The 19,888-nt window shown below is 42.4% G+C and overlaps 1 protein-coding gene across 1 annotated transcript in view; it reads left to right on the top strand.

Annotated features, from left to right (window-relative positions):
• Positions 1–7,776: 7,776 nt before the first annotated feature.
• IREB2 (iron responsive element binding protein 2) overlaps positions 7,777–19,888 on the top strand; it is a 76,239-nt gene continuing 64,127 nt past the window's right edge. Inside the window, exons 1-2 of the mRNA XM_058294592.1 lie at positions 7,777–7,981; positions 9,403–9,489. Of these exons, the coding sequence (XP_058150575.1) occupies positions 7,963–7,981; positions 9,403–9,489 (106 nt within the window). The 5' untranslated portion in view covers positions 7,777–7,962. The remainder of the gene's footprint in view (positions 7,982–9,402; positions 9,490–19,888) is intronic.

The following is a 19,888-nucleotide window of genomic DNA, read 5'->3' as shown; positions in this document are numbered from 1 at the left end:
CTTAGTAAATTTATATAGCAGTATTAAGTTTTCAAGGAGCATGATGTATACAACCTACATTCAAATGTTCAGAAACTGGATTGATAGATGGATAGATAGATAAAATGATATGGCAAATGTGACAAAATGTTAAAATTGGTGGATCTGGGCATCTGGGGAGATAGGGGTATCTTTGAGTTCTCTGTATGGGGTTTGTATTATTTTTGTAACTCTTCTATATGTTTGAAATAGTTCAAGAAAATAAGTTTAAAAATTTTAAAAAGGAATGAACCAATGATACATGCAACTTAGAAGAATCTCCAGGGAGTTTGCTGGGAAAAAAGCCAAGGCCAAAATGTTACATACCATATTATTTCATCTGTGTAACATACCTGAACTCACAAAATTATAGAAACAGAGAACAGATTAGTAGTTGCCAGTGATGGGAGCGAGAGGGATCCTCGAGGCGATGGAAAAATCATGTGTCTTGACATTGGTGATGGATACACAAACATGTATGATAAAATCACATAGAACTAAATACTCGCACATACACAATGGACTGCTCATTTGAAACTGATGACATCTGAATAAGGTCAAAGGATTGTATCAATGTCAATATCCTGGTTGTGATCTTGTACTGTACTAACGTAGGCTATTACCATTGGCATTGGAGAGACTGGATGAAGGGCAAATGGGATCCCTCTGTGTTATTTTTTACAAATAAATCTACAATCACTTCAAAATAGAAAGTTTTTAAAAAAATTTGGTGAATTTTCATGGTATGTGAATTACATCTTTTAAAAAAAAGCTGTTTTAAAAAAAAGAGGCAATATTTACAGGCACAGGGGAGAGAGAGAATGCTATTCAGTGGAAATAGGGCTGCCCCATAAAGACATTTGGGAAATTAGAGGGTATTTGTTTAAGATTTATTTTATTTTATTTAACAACCCCCACTGCCACCTGTGCTCACTGTCTGCTCTCTGTGTCCATTCGCTGTGCGTTCTCCTGTGCCTGCTTGTCTTCTTATCTCGTCTTTTAGGAGGCACCAGGAATCAATCTAGGGCCTCCAATGTGGGAGAGAGGCACTCAATCGCTTAAGCATCCTCAGCTCCCTGTTCTGCATCTCTCCTCTGCATCTCCCTTTGTTGTGTCATCTTGCTGCCCCAGCTCTCTGTGGCACAGGCTGTCAGCTCTCTGCAGCATGGGCCAACTTGCCTTCAGCAAGAGGCCCCGGGAATTGAATCTGGGGCCTCCCATATGGCAGATGGGAGCCCAAATGCTTGAGCCACATTCACTTCCCAGGGAGTATTTATTTTTGGTTGTCACCATTGGGGAAGGCAGTAAGAGAACTTTTGGCATTTAATGAATGGAGATCAGGATGTTAAATTACCTGCATTTCTCAGGAGGGAACTCTTTAACAGGGTTATCCAACCTGCCTCACTAAATGTGCTGCCTGATATTCAGGTGGGTAAACACAAGGGCACATAAAAACAACAATTAAAAAAACCCAACAAATTGGCCTGTAATTATCTGAGCCTAGAAAATAACCCTATTTACAATTAAAAGCAAAGTATTTTGTATATGGTTTTATTGTACACTGAATTTTCAAGGAATACAACTACTGTGTAAAAATAGGGAAGGTTGCATTTATTTAGTTTGGAATATACCAAGAGTTTTCACCATTTCAGAAAATCACATCAAAGGTAACAATGCTTCCATTGATATTTGAGCCACCAAATAGACTTTTATGGTCTCCATGTGAGCTGGCCATTCATTACATGCAGTATAATGAAGTTTGAAATCCACACAGTCAAGGCACCTTGAACAAACTCTCTTGCCTTGTGTTTCCCTTCCTAGAATTGGCCAGTGCATCAAGACCATTTTCTTTGGTAGCCCCTTGACTTCTAAAATCAGTGTCTTCAGACTCATCTCTTCTTTTTTTTAAAAAGATTTATTTATTTGTTTATTTCTCTCCCCTTCCCTCCCCTACCCTGGTTGTCTGTTCTCTGTGTCTATTTGCTGCGTCTTCTCCTTTGTCCGCTTCTGTTGTTGTCAGTGTCACAGGAATCTGTATTTCTTTTTGTTGTGTCATCTTGTGTCAGCTCTCCGTGTGTGTGGCACCATTCCTGGGCAGGCTGCACTTTCTTTCGCTCTGGGCGGCTCTCCTTATGGGGCGTACTCCTTGTGCGTGGGGCTCCCCTGCTCAGGGGACACCCCTTGCACGCGTCAGCACTGCACATGGGCCAGCTGCATACAAGTCAGGGAGGCCTGGGGTTTGAACCGCAGACCTCCCATGTGGTAGACAGACGCCCTAACCACTGGGCCAAGTCTGCCGCCCGACTCATCTCTTCTTGCAGAGTTTAGTTTCAGTCAATTGTTATAAAATATCCTCACATATATAATTATATATGCATTTATGCATATATGCATGATATGTCCCTTCAGTTTTTTTTTTTTAAGATTTATTTATTTACTCCCCCCACCCCCCGCCATTGTCTGCTCTTTGTGTCCATTTGCTGTGCATTCCACTGTGTCCACTTGCATTCTCGGCAGCACCGGGAATCTGTGCCTCTTTTTGTTGCGTCATCTTGCTGCGTCAGCTCTCTGTGTGTGCGGTACCACTCCTGGGCGGGCTGCGCATTCTTCGCGCATGCTGGCTCAATGCAGGGTGCATGTCTTGCATGTGGGCCTCCCCTACACAGGGGACATCCCTGCATGGCACGGCACTTCTTGTACGAGGCACTGCTGTGTGTGGGCCAGTTAACCACACGGGCCAGGAGGCCCTGGGTTTAAACCCTGGATCTCCCATATGGTAGGCGGATGCTCTATCATTTGAGCCACGTCTGCTTCCCTGCCCATTTAGTCTTAATCTGAAATGACAAAAATAAATAAAAACTGTTGGCTTTTTAGGTCCCATACAACCAAACTTACTCGTTATAGGTAGATGCAAACATCTGATTACATCATGTCACCTAGTTTAGACATGCCTGTGTCCCTACTTATTGGAATAAATATAAATAGTCAGTATATTATTTTCTTCTACTTTTTCTTTATACTACAATAAGGGCATCATGTGGATTTTTTTTTTCAGTAATGGGGCTGGGGATTGAACCTCAGATGTCACATGTGGGAAGCCGGCGCGCTCAACCACTGAGTTACACTGACTCCCCTGAGTTATTTTATTTTATTTTATTTCTCTCCCCTCCCCTGCCCTCCCCCCACCAAGTTTTCTGCTCTCTGTGTCCATTCACTGTGTGTTCTTCTGTGTCGGCTTATATTCTTGTCAGTGGCATTGGGAATCTGTGTCTCTTTTTGTTGCATCATCTTGCTGTGTCAGCTCTCTGTGTGTGCAGTGCCACTCCTGGGCAGGCTGCACTTTTTTTGCACTGGGCAGCTCTCCTTATGGGGTACACTCCTTGCACGTGGGGCTCCCCTACGCGGGGGACATCCCTGTGTGGCATGGCACTCCTTGCGTGCATCAGCACTGACATGAGCCAGCTCATCACACAGGTCAGGAGACCCTGGGTTTGAACCCTGGACCTCCCATGTGGTAGGCGGAAGCTCTGTCAGTTGAGCTAAATCCACTTCCCCCTGAGTTAGTTTTTTAAATTTGATTTTTGTTTTTTTTCCCAGGAGGTACTGGAGATCAAGCCTAGGATCATGTGTGGGAAACAGGCATTCAACCACTTGAGCTATGTTTGCTCTCATGGATTTTTTAATTGTTGCATATAGGTTATATTATCTATGAATTTCATGTCAGGATAGCAAAGAAGATGTTACAAAATATTTGTTTTAAAACATGGATGTTGGGTTTAATAGGGTTAACTAATTGTCTAATTTCTGACCAATGAGTGGTCTGCTGAAGATCTTTAGGCAAATATTTTCTTCTCTGATAAAAAGAGAGAAGTGCTCTGCACCACCTTCCTTCATATTTTTGGACTTTGTAGGACAGCATAAACCTATAAGGTGCAATCATCTTGAGACCATGAGGCAACAAGTCTAAGGAGCAAAAACCAAAATGTTGAGAAACATGGGACCAAAACGACAAATGAGCCTGGGTCTTTGATTACATGGTTCACCTGTTGCATCAACTTTGGAACTTCCTACTGTGGATTTGGTTATGTGAGATAATTGCAAGTCTTGTTATTTCAGGCACTGTTAGTTGGGTATTCTGTTGGTAATTCTGCATACAATTAATTAAAAGCATCTGAGATATGGGTAAGATATTGAATGGGCAATTACCATCAAGTGCAATGAAGTGCCTTAATAGAAAATAGGGTGCTAGGGAAGTATTTCAGCACCTTTCCGACCACAGACACAGGGTGAGGGAGTGGTCACTGAAGATTTGTGTGGGAAATAATATATGAGCTAAGGCCTGAAGAGGGTTAGCCTGAAGGGCACAGCAAGTGTTCCAAGAGGGAACAACAAGTAGGATACTCCAGAGGTGATAGAACAATGATTCTGCTGGAAAGAAGTGTACCTGGAGTATGCCAAAAGGGTAAGAACAATAGGTATCAAGTATGAGATCATGAAGTTAAACAGCCATATAGAACTGAGTTCAAGCAACAATCCTCCAGTGCAAGGGCAATGACCAGTGATGAAGGATGGTCCAATGATGGGCCCTTGATACTGATGACTATGCTTATAAACCTTTTGTGTTTGAAATTTCAGCTTGGCCTAGTGTTACAGGGTGACTAAGAGTTACCTCCTCAAATGTGTTGCTCAAATGTGGCCACTCTCTAAGCCAAAGTCAGCATATAAATGCATTACCTTTCTGCCAGCATGGGACATGACTCCTGGGGTTGAACTCCCTGGCGCCTAGAGATTCCTACCAAGTGCCAACTGGTGATACACCTAGAAAAATACCTTGAATAAAAGGTGGAAATGGTTAAGACAATTGAGTTGATATCACTAAGAGACTTCAAAATGAGTCAGGAGGGCATCAGAGGGGTCACACTTATGAACATCTCACCAGGATCTCAGAGATAGCCAAAGTAGATACAACCCCAGGTAGTGGTGCTCCTGAGGGCTATGGAGACACCCAGAGCCTGCGGTCATGGCAAATGGCTCCAGAGTTTGGTGCCTTACCAATGGGTCCTACTTTGGAATTTGTGCTCCTGAGTATGATGGAGTTGGACTCAGATGTGATTTCTTTACAAATGCCTCTTCTGTCCCTTTATTGAACCTGTTGTTGGCACTGGGGGTTGGTGTATGCCCAGGAGACTTGAATCTCTGGGCTGTCTATGTGCAAGCTGGGCCCTGAGCCTCAGTGGTGTTGCAGCACCTACACTCCAGTTTGTTGCACTTATCCAGGTCAGCTGACAGGGAGGTGAGGATGGACAGGCACCACACCAAGGAACCGAGAGAGTCTACAGCTGAGGGCACAAGAGTCCCATCCACCAGCCATGTGGGATCGAAGCTCCCTCTCAATTTAGAGGTGGAGTAGGCATCACCATCCCAGGTTCCTCAGGATGGAGGAATAAAATATGGATTAGAGTGGACTCATTGGTATTCTACTATAGAATTATTGTGACTCTAGCAATGGAAGAAATTATATCATTGATATGGAGACAGTGGTCACGGGGTTGCTGAAGGCAAGTGAGAGGGAAATGGAGGTGTGATATGGGGGCATTTTCAGGACTTAGTCTTGTCCTGAATGATATTGTAGGGACCAGATGCAGGACATTATATATTCTGCCATAACCCACTGAATGGACTGGGAGAGAGTGTAAACTACAATGTAAACTATAATCCATGCTGTGTAACAGTGCTCCAAAATGTATTCATCAAAATGCAATGGATGGGGGAAGCGGACTTGGCCCAGTGGTTAGGGTGTCCATCTACCACATGGGAGGTCCGCGGTTCAAACCCTGGGCCTCCTTAACCCATTGGAGCTAGCCCACATGTAGTGCTGATGTGTGCAAGGAGTGCCGTGCCACGCAGGGGTGTCCCCCGTGTAGGGGAGCCCCATGCGCAAGGAGTGCACCCCATAAGGAGAGACACCCAGCACGAAAGAAAGTGCAGCCTGCCCAGGAATGGCGCCGCACACACGGAGAGCTGACACAACAAGATGATGCAACAAAAAGAAACACAGATTCCTGTGCCGGTGACAACAACAGAAGCGGACAAAAGAAGAATATGCAGCAAACAGACACGGGGGGGGGGGCAGGGAATAAATAAATAATCTTTAAAAAAAACCAAACCAAACAACAAAAAAACCCAAAATGCAATGGATGTACCATACTTACGAAAGAAGTTTTTGATGTGGGAAAAATGGGGGTTGTGGGGAATGGTATATATGGGAACCTCCTATATTTTTTTAGTGTAACATTTTGTGTGAGCTATGTATCTTTTAAAAATAAATTTAAAAACATGTTAAAAAAAGAACTGAGTTCAAATCCTGACTCAGTCACCTGGTAGCTGAGTAGTGTAGGGTAAATTAACCCCTCTGAGTTTCAATTTCCACATAGAGAAAATGGAGATAATACTCTTGTTCTAGGGTCATTATGAGGTGAAAGTTATCACAATTATCCCCACAGGAAATGCTTAAATCTAGACCTGGGTAGTGGGAGAGGGAATGCTGAGGAAAATGAATTAATAGAGGGGTTTGAATTGGCAGGGCTTGGGTCAATGATTAAATGAAGAAGGTGTAGTTGGGCATGATGTGTAGATTTCTGGCTTGAGCAACTTGATGAATGGCCGTGCCATTCACTGATACAGGTAATACAAAAGGAATAGTAGGTGTGGGGGAAAAAATGTTGAGTTCAATTTTGGAGATTTTTAGTGTGCGGTATCTGTGGGATGTGGAGGCGTCCAAAGTGTACTAAGATCAACACTCTTGAGTTTAGGAGATGGGTTTGGGTTACAGTTAGCCTGGGAAGCACCAGCATATAACTAATAACTGAAGTCAAAGGAGAGGGTGACCGGCCAGGGAAAATGGAGACCAAAAGGAGATGCAACGTCAGAGCCCTGGAAAGCAAGAGGAAGAGAAACCAGAGATAGAGCGCCCCTAAATCCAGGAAGAATACAAAAGTAGAGCCTGGGGTAACAACAGCTGATGTAAAAGTATTTCTCAATATAAAGGGTAAGAGAGCAAGTAGCGTAAAGACTCAAAATGTGAGGTTAGCAAGAGAAGTTATGGTTGACCTTGGTCAGAAGCATTTCTGGGGTGGAAGCCAGACTGGAGCAGGATGAGGGAGAGGGGAAGAGCGAGTGCAACTCTTCATAGAAATTTGGTTGCTAACTGGGGATGAGCCGGCAGGTAGAGAGCATGGGACTCGAGGACTTGAGACGGTGGGAAGTATTTTTAGGATGGGGAAAACTTAAACATGATTAACTGTTGTTGGGACGGAGTTAGTAGAACCGGAAAGGCAGAAACTACCGGAGTGTAAGGAAAAACCAATCCATTCAACAACTAGTGGACCGCATGATACGGGACAGATCAATCCAGCCAGTCTCTCCTGAGAACACGCGTATGAGCTACACATATATGACAGGGTCACGTAAACCTTTAAGGTGAAGGGAAAGCGGCTTTCCTTTCCCATTTCTTCTAAGTTCCCATTCCGAACCCCCGGAGACACTCGCGGGCACCCGTACTTCGCTCAACCTCAGAACCTCGACGGTACACTTGAGGCGATAACTGAGTAACGGATCGCTCTTTGGGCCAAGCTAGCTGTGCCAATACTACTTCCTCTCTAGCGGCCCGCTCGCGGGAATAGCGGCGATTGCAAACGGAATCATCTTCCGGCTAGCTCCTCCCCCTTCTCTTTGTTTCCACGTCCAAAGATATCGCGTGAGTTGGGCAGCAAATCTCGCGGGCGCTGAGCACGGGCTGGCTTTGTGGCTCTCGCGGTGTTTGCGCGAGCTAGCTTCCTTCCTTCCTTCCTGCCAGTCTGCTTGTCTTCCGCCCCCTGTTCCCCGCCCGCCTCCCCTGCCTTCCCCCGCGGCCCCCTCCCCGCAGGGATAATATGGTCTCCGGCGATGGACGCCCCAAGTGCAGGTCAGTTTCGAGCCGCGGACTTGGGTTTGGCAGCCGGAGACGCTGGTTGCCCGGGTATAGGATTCTTTGCTTCCGTAGCCTCTAGTCGCTCGGTTGGTGCCTGGGACCCTCCGAGCTCGGGTCGTGGACCCCTCAGGGCCTGTTGGCAGGGCCTCACTCGGCACTGAGGCCGTAGCAGCCGGGCCTCTCCGCCTTTGCCCGCCAGCGCAACCGCACCAGGACGCTGGCCTTGACGCGCGCCCTCCTCAGCCCGGCGGCACTGCTGCCTGCCAGCGACTCCTCGGCGCTCCTCAGCACCGGGGTCGGGAGGAGGCCCAGCATCTTCACCTCCGCGCCCCGCATTTGTGAACGTTAAGGGTAGAGACCAGTATCTCTTCTCTTGGGTCGCAAGCCGCCTGTTTATCCTGCTGTCCTGACTCGAGCCCCTCCCTTTCTCCCCTCAGGGCACAGAGTGAGGGGCGGTCAAGGCCGAGCACTGGTCAGCTAATTCTCGGACCTGGAAGGCAGTTCTAGGTCTCCTCCCCTAGTCCACCTCCTACTCGTCTCCCTCTATAAAAACAACAAAACAAAACACTGCATCCGAAGGTGGGCTGTGCTTCTCTTGTCCTATCCCGGACGAAGGCTCCTAATAATGTTGAGGGTCCTGCCCACCCACCGCAGTGAGTCTGCACAAAATATTTGAAGCTTTTCCTTCAAGATTGCCCTCCCCTTCACATCCCCCCAAAATGTTAGGAGCTGGGGTACGTTCAGATGAGACCCTTGGATCTTTCCCACGGCTTCAGTTTGTGCAAAACCAGATGTCTATTTTAGGGAAAATCTCCTAATTTACCCAGATATTTTGTTGACTTCTTACCTTTAGTCTTAAGACTTAACCAAGGTCTTATCCAAGCTTTTTTCTTTTTTGTGTTTTTAATTTTGTGTTGAATGCTCTTGATTCTTTAAAAAAAATTGACCTCTCTAAAATAATTGTGAAGTTTTCAAATTGTTCTATTTGTACTTACTCAGTTTTAAGAATATGTATTCTCAAAATATGCCTGTACATCACTTAAGTCATTATTGTCCCTTTATAGGCATTCTTTGTTAACCCTGTTTCAGGGAAGAGTTAATTATCTTACCAGTTTTTACTTGACACGAGTCATAGTTTGGAGCTGTACTGTGCAATATGGTAGCCACTAACCACCTGTGTCTATTTAATTAAATTTCAATCAATTAAATAAAATTTAAAAGTTCCTCTGTTCCTCTTGCCCATTTCAAATGTTGCCTTGTGGCTAATGGCTACCTTATTTGACACTGCAGATATAGAGTATTTCCACCATTGCAGAAAATTATATTGGACAAAACTGGTTTCCAAGTATTTTCACTTTGGATAAAATACTTTGTAGCTGTGTTTAATGAAAGTTGTTTTGTCTTTGTTTTTTCAGGAAGAGCCTTTGAGTACCTTATTGAAACATTAAATGACAGTTCACATAAGTTCTTCAATATACCTAAACTTGGAGGCACCAAGTATGGTAATGTTGCTTTACATTTTCTTGGGCTTGTTTTAATTTCTAGTAATAAAAATGCATTTGTCTAGAGGAGCCGAAGAAATTTTAAATTTGTTTCCATAATATTGTAACAGGCATACCTACACATATCTCTTAACATTTTAAAAAACTCCTCTTGAGACACCTTTTGTTGAGGAAGGCGTAAGCCTACACCTTAACTCCTCATTTAAAAATCTAAGTTAATTAAGCAATAATTTTTACCAAAGAAACTGCTAATGTAATGAAAAAATGAAAAAACCTAACTTATGATATTTTATAGCTATTAAATATATTTTAATTTTTCAAATGAACAGTGCCCATGGATATTCTTTATCTGCTATCCTTTGAATAGAAATCCTCAACAGAATTTTGTTCTCTAGTACTGGGCATGGTTTTCCCTGACTTCTACGCTGACACATTGGCCAAACACAAAACTTTGTAATCTGTGGTCTTAGAGTGAACTTCACTGAACCCCAGAGCATTAGATGGGAGTCATGACTTTGTGGACAGTAAAGTAACTTTGTCAGTCAGGCAGTGAATGAAAGACCTGTTTGGAAGAGTGATTGTTCTTTGCGAACTTAAGTGAGAACTACATGAAAAGATAAATTGAATGCTAAGTCTACTGCAACAAGTTTTGGGGAGCTTTTCTTCGATCTTATTTTATTTTCTTCTTTATTTAATTTAATGAAGAGAATTGCTTTCGTGATTTTTCTGTAGATTTTGATGGACTTAACTATCCTAGACTGCTAGTAATGGTCTTGTGCATTGTGAGAGGATTTAGATATTTTGGAGTGTTTTAGAAGATCCTGGTCTTGGAATTAGGTTGACCTTTAAAAACAAAATTCATCAGAATGAGAACAATAACCAATATCTTGCATATTTAGTTGCAGGGATTCAGATTGATAAGTTTATTGTCAGTAAGATCCTTGTCATTTTCTTAGTGCCATATGACTTTCATCCACACTTTTTAATCCCTTCACTGATGATGAATTTTAGTTAACTTTGGAAAGGCAAGAGCTAAATGTAATTGTGTATAACGAAGATCTCCTGTTTCCCTTCATTCCTCCCAAATATGTAATGATTCTGTTTTAACTCAAAATTAAACAGCATATTTGATACTTTTTTTGTGGGTAATTTCTGTAAATATGCCTATTTGAAGATGGTCTATATTTCCGACATGTAGGAATCGGTAGGGAACTTCCAAAAACAAGTGGGCTTGTAAAATGCATAGAAAGAGAATGATTAATCATGTGAAAGTTAAATAATCCCTTTTGGAAACTAAGCTCTAATAAGAATCTGTGCATACCTGAGGTTCCAGAGCACTAGGGTTTTTATAACAATGATAACTGTAATAATAGACTCTATAAGTATAAATGCCTTCAAAACAGAAATTTGGTTTTTGTATGGTAGGATCAATACACTGGTTCTTTTTTTATAGAGCGATTATTGGGATGTAAGTTGTGAGAAGTTTATTAATTATTTCAGTAATTGATTTCATAGTAACTACTTAAGAGAGAATTAAATGGAAAAGAATTGACCTTGAAAGAAAGAGCAACTTGGGATAGAAGGTTCTCTTACTTGTTCAATGTCAGAACAAAAAAGTCTTCATTGCATTTATGGAGGGGCCAGATTGACTGACCTTTCACATGTACATACAAGGAGATCATTGTTTTTGTAATCACCAAGGTTGGAGGCCACTATCTTCTCTGCCCCGCTTTGCATTCTGATGCCTACAAAGTTGAGAATCATAGCTGTAGTGAGTAATTATTAATGAAGAGAATGTGTTCTATCCCACATATATGTTAGAGAGGAAAGATAGTTGAGAACATTCTTCTGAGTTCTATGCTAACTATATCAGAAATGCCTTCAAGCACAGAACTACAAACCCACTGTATCATGACTTTAATGAATAGGGGTTTATTTTCTCAAAAAGAATTCTGGAGGTGGGCAAACTGGGATTGTCAAAACCAGTGTCAGTAAGGACCCAGGCTTCTTACCTTTCATTTCTTTCAAAACTGCTTTCATTCTTATGGTTGCAAAGTAGCTGCTGCTTCTCCAGGCATTACATCCATGTTGAAGGCAAGTGGAAGGGCAAAACATGAAGAAACGCTCTCCCTGGGGGACTTTTGCCTATATCTCTTTGGCCAAAGTGCTACTGGCCACTCATTGTTTCAAGAAGGCTGAGAGATGGAGTGTCTAGCTTTCCAGCATTTAACGTAGAGAAAAGGAAGTGAGAAGTAGTTGAAGTGGCTGGGAATGAGTGATCCAGCCTGGACTATCTGCCACAGTACCATGTCTAGGCTTATCAAACGTAACACTAATTTAATTTCTGCTTTTTTTAAACTGCCATTTTATCTTTTTGTTTCAAATTTATGTTCAAGATATCTTTGTGGAAGTGAGTATTCAAGAATCTTTTCAGGCATACTATTTTAAGAGGTCACATCATACACATTGATTACATTTTGATCTTATGTGATTTCACTGGTTGTGAATTGCCTTTTTAATGCTCTGGAGTTATTGGTTTGACATTTGAATGCACTGTCTACAAGCTTATAAATTTTGAATGATTCTTTTTTTAAGTAGATCTCTGAATTTGAAAATGTACCTGTTTTCAAGGAAGGGAGAAATAACTGTTGACTAGAATAGTCAGAAACTGCTTTCTGGGGAAGTGGATTTGGCTCAACAGATGGAGCGTCTGCCTACCACATGGGAGGTCCAGGGTTCAAACCCAGGGCCTCCCGACCCGTGTGATGAGCTGGCTTATGTGCAATGCTGATGCGCGCAGGAGTGCCATGCCACGCAGGGGTGTCCCCCACTTAGGGGAGCCCCACGTGCAATGAGTGCACTCCGTAAGGAGAGCTGCCCAGCATGAAAAAAGTGCAGCCTGCCCTGGAATGGTGCCACACACATGGAGAGCTGACGCAGCAAGATGACACAACAAAAAGAGACACAGATTCCTGATGCCGCTGACAAGAATATAAGTGGACACAGAAGAACATAGTGAATGGACACAGAGAGCAGACAACTGGGGGTGGGGGTGGGGAAGGGGAGAGATACATTTTTTAAAAAAAGAAAAACTGCTTTCTGAAGAAACTGGAACTTGAATTGCAGTTAAACAGAGTATGATGGAGGACAGACCACACCTGAGGAATTAGAATGAATGGTATAATGGAAAAACCGAATGACTATGTTGACTGAAGGGGAAGAAGGTAAAGAAACTGGCCGGGCTGCTTGTTAAATTGGGCAGTAGGGCCTCTTGTGTGGTATAAAGCCCCCAGACCTCTTCTTTTATCACTCAGATCATCTCAATTCACCCTTTCTTTTTTCCTCTCTGAAGAATCCAAGCATTTAAACTGCTTGCTTTTTTCCACTTTCTATAATTTTTTCTTTAACTTTATTACGGTAAGATACATATATAACATAAAATGTACTGTTTTAACCACTTTAAGTGTGCAATTCAGTGCATTAATTACATTCACAGTGTTGGCACAGCTATCACCATCTATTTCCAAAAGTTTTCCATCACTCCAAACAGAAACTCTGTACCCATTAAACTATAGTTTTCCATTCCCCTCTCCCCTTGGTCCCTTGGTAACCTGTAATCTACTTTGTTTCTATGAATTTGCCTATTCTAAATAGTTCCCTCGAGTGTCTTTTTGTGTCAGCATATTTTCATAAGGTTCATTCATCTTATAGCATGTATCAGAATTTCTTTCCTTTTTAGGACTCAATAATAATCCATTGTGTTTATATACATTTTTTAATTTTTAAATTTATTTTATTTCTCTCCCTCCTCCCACCCCGGTTGTCTCTTCTCTGTGTCTATTTGCTGTGTCTTCTTTGTCCGCTTCTGTTGTTGTGAGCTGCACGGGAATCTGTGTCTCTTTTGTTGAGTCATCTTGTTGTGTCAGCTCTCCGTGTGGGCGCCGCTATTCTTAGGCAGGCTGCACTTTCTTTCGCTCTGGGCAGCTCTCCTTACAGGGCGCACTCCTTGCGCGTGGGGCTCTCCTTGCGCACTCCTTGCGGCACGGCACTCCTTGTGCGCATCAGCACTGCGCATGGGCCAGCTCCACACGGGTCAAGAAGGCCCGGGGTTTCAACTGTGGACCTCCCATGTGGTAGACGGACACCCTAACCACTGGGCCAAGTCCGCTTACCTGTTTATATACATTTTGTTTATCCGTTCATCTGTTGATGGACTTTTGGTGGTTTCTACCTTTTGAATATTGTGAATGATACTTCTGTGAACCGTTGGTGTTCAGATGTCTGTGAAGTCTCTATTTTCAATTATTTTGGGTATTTGCCTAGGAGAGGAATTGCTGGGGCATGTAACTCTTTGTTTAACTTCTTTATTTTTAAATTTATATTTAAGATAAATTCTAACCCAAGATAAGAAATGCTAGGAGGAGTATATACCTTCCAGGAGCAGGGAGGAGGAAGCAATTAAATATTTATTTGTTTGTTTGTTTGTTTGTTAAGGAGGTACCAGGGATTGAACCTGGGACCTTGTATATGGAAAGCAGGAGCTCAATCACTGAGCTACACCCACTCCCCTTTGTTTAACATTTTGAGGAACTGCCAAACTGTTTTCTACAGTGGCTGTACCATTTGTAATCTTTTTAAATCACAGTGTCTGTCAGTTGTACAGTAGAGCAGAACATGGTTATCCAAATTCCACCTTATAGGACTGAAAGAAAATCTTTGATTTTTTTAAAGAGTTTTATTGCTTACAGGAAATCAGATCATGGTTGAGAACCACAAAAAGACAAGAAAAAATTGCATACAGCATGGAAACAGTCTCACTTTCATGCATATATACAAATATATTATGGGAGCGAGGTATTTTTAACAAAAAATACAATTTATACTGTTTGCAACCTTTTTTTTTTTTTTTAAAGATTTATTTATTTATTTAATTTCCCCCCCCTCCCCTGGTTGTCTGTTCTTGGTGTCTATTTGCTGTGTCTTGTTTCTTTGTCCGCTTCTGTTGTCGTCAGTGGCACGGGAAGTGTGGGCGGCACCATTCCTGGGCAGGCTGCTCGCTCTTTTCACGCTGGGCGGCTTTCCTCACGGGCGCACTCCTTGTGCGTGGGGCTCCCCCACGCGGGGGACACCTTGCGTAGCACGGCACTCCTTGTGCACATCAGCACTGCGCATGGCCAGCTCCACACGGGTCAAGGAGGTCCGGGGTTTGAACCGCGGACCTCCCATATGGTAGATGGACGCCCTAACCACTGGGCCAAAGTCCTTTTCCCTGCAACCTTTTTTTTACTTCATGTATCATGAGTATCCTTCCATGTCTTTGAATACAAGTATCCCTTGGAATCTGAATCTATTTGGTTTCTAAGCCCCAGGAAGCATGAGTTTGGGTAGAAAGGGATGCTTGTATTTTTCTACAGCTTTTAGAGGATGCACAGTATTGCATGTTTAAATGAATAATGGTTTACTTAACAGATCTTTGAATATTGGGGTTACCAGCTTTTCCTTATTTTTAAATAAATTTGTTATATACATGCTAGTATGTACATTCTTTTGTAGGCTTATCATTATATGAAATTGTCTCCCCAACCCCCCCATACTTTTGCTTTTTTTACTTTTACTATAAACTTTTTGTTCCAGTTTTCACCTTTGAATATAAGAAGCAGAAATTTCCTCAACTCAGCACTCAAGAAAAAAAAAAAAGTGTTGTTTCAATTTCCAGACTTTGAAAAACAAAGAAAGAAAACATAGGCCTCACGTAAACCAAAATTTCTAAGCCGGGAGCTGCTTTCTGTCACTTAAATGCTGCCTAGACTCTGTATCTCTGTTTTATTTTTTAAATGTCTACTCTGTCTCGACAGTACATATTACTGTCTTCTATCTCAACAGTATATATTACTTACACATTTTGTATAATGCCTAATATGGCCATTCTGTGTGTATTATGACCTGTTTACCAGGAAAGGCTATTTGTCTTTTTAGGTGACTTTTTCACCTATTGTTTTAATGTAGTTTGGCTGGGCTTGTCAGATGTCCATTGCTAGTCCATTTGCCTTGCTGGCAAGGACAGTAGTCTGAGTTTTCTAATATTTTCTTTTCAGGGATTCTTGACACGTTCTCTGGAAGGGGCTGTGGGTAGGACAAGCAATGAAATACTTTGCTTGTAATATGTACATGTGGTATATAATATTCTAAGGATTGTCTTTACATATCATCCACAACCAGAAATATCAGTTTCTCCAAGGATTTGTTGGTTTCCCCTCTGTTTTTTATCACCCATTTCTGTTCTAGACTAGGCCCTTTGGTTGCAAGGAACAGACATTCACTAGCTAAAGTAAAAAAAGGTTTTATTGTAATGATACAGAGTGGCCAGTGAAATGTGGCTATATCTAAAAAAAAAAATAGATGGTGGACCAGAATTGAAGAAGCTCTTCATTTTTTCCCTTAAGGTTTTTGGATTTCTTTTCCACTCCCCTTTTCTGCTTCATCCACTTCATTGCAAACAAGAATTCTCTGCTTAATCACTTTGCACTTGGCCCCAAATGGCAACCTCAGTCCCTAGCTTAACTCAAAACACCTATCTGGTTCAATCTCTGTGTCCTGATTGCAAACTCCTGAGAGATGAATCTAATTGCCCCAGTCTATCTTTTCTAACCAGACTGTTGGCCATTGACCTGCCAAGGGACTGACTCTTGCTTCAACACTATGGCCAGGGAGGTAACAAGATACTGAGGACTGTCCATTCCATGGATAGCAGTTTGGACAAGCACCATAATGTACTTCTGTTATTCTAGCAAATAGTGCCAGTTACCATGCTTTCCATTAGGGAGTGAGAAGGTGAGTTTCTGCACCTTCATCAATAATAGGTATTAATTTTCTTGTTTTTCTTCAACCTCTTTCAGTAAGTGAAAAGTATCTTAAAGAAGCAGGAAAGTGGCATTTTTTGGTTTGTTTATTTTGGCCTTCTTAGACTCTCAATGGGAATATATTAAAAAAAAAAAAAAAAGCAAGATTAAATTCCCCTCTTGGAAATTGATCCCATGCAGCCTGGTCCAGGTTAGAGGCAGAAACAATACCTTGACTCTAGCCAGATACAGGTATGAGCCAATCTTGTTGCCAAGTCTGATGGGGTTACAGGGCCTTCTAAATAGTTTCGTAATCTTCTACAGGTCCCTCGCTTGAGCAAGTGTTCACTTCTACCTTTTAGTCACCTTAGCTGATTCTTGCTCTAGTCCCCTATCCCTTTTTTCTAAGTCTGGTCCCCAAAGAGTCTGTCTTTGAGGCTTCATGCAGTCCTAGAGTACCATTAAGTATTTTCCCTTCCTTCAGTCTGGTGTATTTCTCTGTTCTATTCAGTTTATTTAAAGCCTGCCTACTAGCTAGTTAAGAGTGATATTCCCTATTGGTGATTTCTTCATCTATTATTTAAATCTGGAATTTTCCATTTTTATAATCCTTTTTATGTGTTTATTTTCACTACATTACTGTACGGTAGGTAGGGAAGATAGTTTTATTTCCACCTTCTACAAATGAGGAAACTGAAGCTAAAAATCTAAGTAATTTATGTAAAGTTACATGTCTTCTAAGTGAAGAAACTTGGTCTCAAATCTATGTCTTCTGATTTCAAGGCCAATGCTCTCCTCCCCCCCCCAGTACCATTCTGTTTCCCAGCTTAATAATAATAATAGTGACAAATTTGCTAATTATCTACTGTATCCAGTTCTATAAATTCTATTATTATCTACTTGGCTAACTTCCACTAGTAAGCACCATTAATTCCTAAGTTGTGGAGGAAAAACTTGGAAAAGTTTATGATTCTAGAGCCTATGCTTGTAAAACAATTACCCCAGGACCATCAGGGCAGCAAGTGAAATGGCCCTTTTGGGAATCATGGCAAACTGGGAGCACATTCCTATGTAAGGTGTAGGTGCTACTCAGTTCCTTCAGAAATGTGATGTCAGTTTTGTGAAAATTTCTGATTATCTTAAAAAGCCAGAAATTTGGGTTTTCGCATGAAAAAAATCTCTGGTTTTTAGAATTGACAATTAAAATTTAAAATGTGGGAAGTGGACGTGGCTCAATTGATAGAGCATCCGCCTACCATATGGAGGGTCCAGGGTTCGATACCCAGGGCCTCATGACCCATGTGGTGAGCTGGCCCACATGCAGTGCTGCCATGTGCAAGGAGTGCCCTGTCATGCAGGGGCACCCCTGTGTAGGTGTGCCCTACATGCAAGGAATGTGCCCCACAAGGAGAGCTGCCCCGTGTGAGAAAATTGCAGCCCAGCCCGCCCAGGAGTGGTGCCACACACACGGAGAGCTGACACAGCAAGATAACGCAACAAAAAAGAGATGCACTTTCTCAGTGCTGCCTGACAATGCAAGTGGACGCAGAAGAACACAGCAAATGGACATAGAGAGCAGATAACTGGGGGAGGGGAGAGAAATAAATAAAATCTTAAAAAAAATAAAATTTAAAATGTTAAAATTCTATGCATGTCAAAAAAACATGTCCTCAGATCAACAGTTCATGACATCTGTATTGAGAGATACCACTATATTGCCTAATCCTGCTAGCAGCCATTTAGCCTTGAATAGTAGGCTCTGTGGCCCTGGAAGCCTGGGAATGTCTTTCACCAGCTGTCTCATATAAAATAGCAGAACTCAACACCTTTTTTTCAGAGCTTAAACTACAAATTAGATCTTCCACTAAGTTATTGACCAAAAGTATATCTAGGGAAGCGGATATGGCTCAGGCAATTGGACTCCTGTCTGCCATATAGGAGGTCCAGAGTCTGATGCTCGGGGCCTCCTGGTGAAGGCAAGCTGGCCCGTGTGGCGAACTGGCTCAAGTGGAGTGCTGGCCTGCACAGAGTGCTGGCCTGTGTAGGGTACTGCCCCGCACAGGAGTGCCCCCTGTGCAGGAGTGCTGGCCCACGCAGAGAGCTGGTACAGTAAGATGACGCAACAAAAAGAGACACAGGACAATAAGAGACGTTTGGGGAGCTGAGGTGGCGCAAGAGAATGATCACCTTGCTCCCACGCCAAAGGGTACCCTGGTTTGGTTCCGGGAGCTGCCTAATGAGAATGAACAAGCAGACACAGAAGAACACACAGCAAATGGACACAGAGAGCAGACAATGGGGGGCAGGGAATAAGTAAAATAAATTTTTTTAAAAAGTATATTTATCAGCTCATCTCAGATGTAAATTATGCTTTCCCAATTTAAGATACCAGCTTATCTCAATACCCATGCCTTTTTTCTTTGAGATTTATTTATTTACACCCCTGCTCTCCCTGCCCCCTGATTTTTGGACTCACTGTCTGCTCTCTCTGTTTATTGTGTGCTCATCTTCTTTAGAAGGCCCTAGGAACTGAGCCCAGGAACCCCACCCCCACCCCAATGTGGCAGGTGGGCACCAACTGCTTGAGCCACATCTGCCTCCCTTCCATGTCCTTTTGCACTACCAGTCCTTAGAGCAGGGGTCTTAACTGGGGGTCTGTGAACTTGAATTGAAGTTCAAAAAACATCATTCTTGTTGGGCCATGTTGGTGCAGGTGTGATGTATTTATTTTATAATACACATTATAGCGTGGACTTAGTAAGGGGTTCATGGTTTTCACTTGACTTGCACAGGGGTCCATGGAACAAAAAAGATTAGTTAAGAACCCCTAACTTAGAGGATTAGCTTTCCAGATTCATAGAATTCTAGAAATTCTTGGTTAGAAGAAAACAGAAGTAATCCAGTTCAGTTAGTTTTCTACTTGGTGCATGAAACTGTCAGCAACACCATTTAATTCATTCAGCTAACATTTATTGAGTATGTCCATGTTTCTGGCAAAATAAAGATGGCTAAGATAGCATCCCACTCCTTAAGAAAGCACACATTTACTCATGGTGACAAACAGAAAATGGTGTTAATTTTTGGTTATGCTCTAATATGTTGTAGCAGTGTAGGTCCAGTCAGGAGATAGAAACCACATAGTAGGTTAAACAAGGGAAGTTTTAATATGAAAAATATTAACAATGATAAATGAGTATTTTAAGATACAAAGAAACACTGCCCAAGGAAGGACAAACTTGGAAGGGTTTCAGACCTCTTGGAAAAGTTATGATTCACCCTACCAATTAGCAGGGAAATTTGCTGGTTTGCCCAGGCCAGAGCTAGTCTGGAGTTGCTCTGGAGAGCAATCCAGTGATCTCCATCTATTATGTGGGCATGCAGTGGGAGTGTGATTGTCAGCTGGGGACAGGAGTGTTTCAGCATATGAGCCATGAGGGGCTTATAGAAGGAGCTGCAGCTTCATGTGTAACTCTTCAAGCTGCAAGCTGCTACTTGCAGCCCATGTTAGAAGCTTGCAGAGGGAGTTGAGGCACTGGCGGGGCAGGAGGCCTTCTGCCCAG

Source organism: Dasypus novemcinctus, chromosome 3 (assembly GCF_030445035.2).
Source record: "Dasypus novemcinctus isolate mDasNov1 chromosome 3, mDasNov1.1.hap2, whole genome shotgun sequence".
Taxonomy (NCBI): Eukaryota; Metazoa; Chordata; class Mammalia; order Cingulata; family Dasypodidae; genus Dasypus; species Dasypus novemcinctus.
The sequence above is the reverse complement of the archived record's forward strand: the minus strand, read 5'-3'. Positions and strand labels throughout refer to the sequence as shown.